This window comes from Phaethon lepturus, unplaced genomic scaffold, assembly GCF_000687285.1.
Source record: "Phaethon lepturus isolate BGI_N335 unplaced genomic scaffold, ASM68728v1 scaffold31356, whole genome shotgun sequence".
Classification (NCBI taxonomy): domain Eukaryota; kingdom Metazoa; phylum Chordata; class Aves; order Phaethontiformes; family Phaethontidae; genus Phaethon; species Phaethon lepturus.
The window spans coordinates 53,271-56,051 of NW_010547406.1; the positions used below are offsets into that span (position 1 = coordinate 53,271).

The 2,781-nt window shown below is 41.4% G+C and overlaps 1 protein-coding gene across 1 annotated transcript in view; it reads right to left on the bottom strand.

Annotated features, from left to right (window-relative positions):
* The window catches only part of MYH9 (myosin, heavy chain 9, non-muscle), a gene marked incomplete at its 5' end in the record, with an annotated part of 38,358 nt that extends 35,851 nt beyond the window's left edge, over window positions 1–2,507 (bottom strand). The window contains 2 exons of the mRNA XM_010289641.1: window positions 1,588–1,681; window positions 2,480–2,507. Coding sequence (XP_010287943.1) covers window positions 1,588–1,681; window positions 2,480–2,507 — 122 coding nt within the window. The remainder of the gene's footprint in view (window positions 1–1,587; window positions 1,682–2,479) is intronic.
* Window positions 2,508–2,781: the final 274 nt, after the last annotated feature.

Genomic DNA, 2,781 nt, shown 5'->3' on the forward strand with positions numbered 1-2,781 from the left:
GCAGATCAAACTGGGGCAAATCACCAACCGGTCCAACTTAGAACTGTTTTAGTCTCCTAAGCAGAGTGCCTGTTCTGCTTCAGTGGTTGAAATTTTGCGCAAGGATAAGCAATGGAAGAATACTTAACCTCAACCCCATGATTCTATTTTCCACACTCAAAAAAAGAAAAAGAAAAAAGGAGAGTGTTTCTAAAAACAGCTACTGACAGACCATGGAAAAAGCCTTCATATGTCTGAAAGTCTGGCACATAGAAAATTTTTTTTTGGTTGAATTCCAGAAGTTACTTATTACTATGTGTGCACATACACATAGTATGCCTGCATGCAGAGATGCCTTCTTATTTGTATACTCTACACACATAAGACATGCCTACACACTAAGCTACTATGGGAAAACTCTCATAGAGATACAGTAGACACACTTGGCATCTGGCTTTCATTACACAGCTCACCAGTGAACGTTTCCAACATGTTCAGCTCTGGCTAACAAGCTCACAGTCCTGGAACACCCTGTCTGCAGGGCAGCCTTGCCCCGACCTTTCTTTGCAACCTGCAGCCACATCTCACTGCAGAGAATAGAAAGCTAAACACCTCAACCACATTTATCTTACTAGGAACACCACATACGCTAGATGCTTATGGTTCTAGGAAAGCCTGGTCCAGTTCTATTGCCCTAGAAGAATACTTCAAATGGTGTATCTGGAAAAATCCTGCAAGAAAAAGCCTTAAATGCAAACTAGTATTGAGCACAGAACACAAGTATTCTTGACATTATTTTAGTCTCCAATTGAACATCCTCACAAAAAGATTACTGTGCACCACACACAAAAGAAAAAAAAATTGTGAATTGTCTATGGATTTTTTTTAGCTGCAGAAAGTGACATTGGTGTGGAGTGAAAAGCTGCTCAAAAAAATCACACAATGGGACAGAAAACGCATTCCTGGTGCAGAACGTGCAGTAAACGTGCAGCTCACCTACGAGGATACAACTGACGAATTCGGCAATAGTCCATCGGGGGAGAGGGAGGGGGAAAAAAATATAAGTGAGACATCTTTAAAGTCCTCCCACCATCACCACCACCCTCCTTTCATGTCCTGCTAATGCTTTGCTGTTTTCCACCCTTTTAATGTTTTCCTACAATTTTCAAGTTTTCAGCTGATGTCCACTAGCTTATCACTGTGTTTTCCAGTTTTGAGACAGTATACATTATAGACGCACCTAATCTACAAAGGTTTTACACTGCCTGGACTGGTTATACATCTGTGTAAAAAAATAGATATGGGTGATGCTTTACTTACAGCGTCTCTTGCCCATGCACTTCCCACAAATCCAAGAGGTTGTGGATGAGTTTATCCCCACTGTAGCTCCACTGAATGCAAACGAGTTATGACTTAGAACAATGTCCCCTGGCTGGCAATTTTTGACAAACCTTTGCTGTTTCATAATTCACTGTCCTCCTCAGTCCCCTGATAAATGTCAATATCCAGGCCTTTATTGAGAAATACGGCTTTTCCCAACATCAGCCAATATATATTTATTGTCCAAAGTCAGCACAGCAATAAAGCATCATTAAACCTAGGTCTTACCTGGTCTTTTTTAGACTTGTGTGAGGAAGCAACATGAGCCAGATACTGAATGACCTTCTTGGTGTTCTCTGTCTTACCAGCTCCTGATTCACCTCTGTAAAGAAAATCTGCAATTCATTCACGAACAAGACGTAGGGAGACATATTCATAACCCCAAAAGGGCTACAGAGTACCTTAACTGCATTCTGACCATTATGTCACCTCCTTGAAACAAAGGAAAAACAAGCGGTACTGGCAAGTGGTAGCAGTGTAGCTGGACTGCAGGCTAGCCCTCAGACAGTTTGCCGCTGGGTGCAGTTCTGTACACATGCACAGAGAAGGGAAGGCAGTGAAGACCTATGCTTTCTCATCACTTGGATATGAAGATTTCCAAGTGCTGAGGAGTAATCCAGAGGCTCCTGTACAGCTAGGGGTAAAAGGTAATGAAGTGAATCTTTCAAAAGGAAGCCTCCTGACTGCAAGAAGAAACATGCCAACTCCTTAACCAGAACTGAGGGACAACAAATTTTGCTATGTCTGGATAAGAAACTGCTATATCAAGAGTATCTGTTACTGAACTAGCCTGATCAGTATGAATGTACTTAAACACAACAGCTGCATCAAATCCGAAGGACTTCTCCAAGCCTCTTCCATGGACAAAGCTGTATTCCTTTAGGAGTTTGAGCACAGGGGCTGTTTCAAGAGCTCCCTTCTTCCTCCTGTTCTTACAAAACTTATTCCGCAGAAAGGATTACATATATATTGGAGGAACTGTAGTGGGACCTTCCCCGACTCTCCACTATTACCTGATTTACTGAGCCTACCCCCAGCATTTACAGTTACGAAAGTCCTCCGACCAAGATTTTTAACACAGGCTTTGACATCCAGACAACCTGACAACTGTAATACTCACGTGCAAAGGATGGACTGATCCTCTCGATCTAGAACAAAATTTTTAGAAAGTAGTTAGATTGAGACTGTAAAATTAATTTCTGTGACAGAATAAAATCAACACCAAAAGACAAAACCAGGAACTAGTAAACTCTTCAGAAATATGGCCAGGTAACCCCTTTTCTGGCAATAGATGACAACCTCCCACCATTTGCCAAAGTATAATGGCACAGTCGCAATTTAGTTTTCTTCATCCAAAAAGAATCTTGTTTGCATTACAATTTTTCTACAAACAATACAGAACACTCTCACTGAACGTTTGTT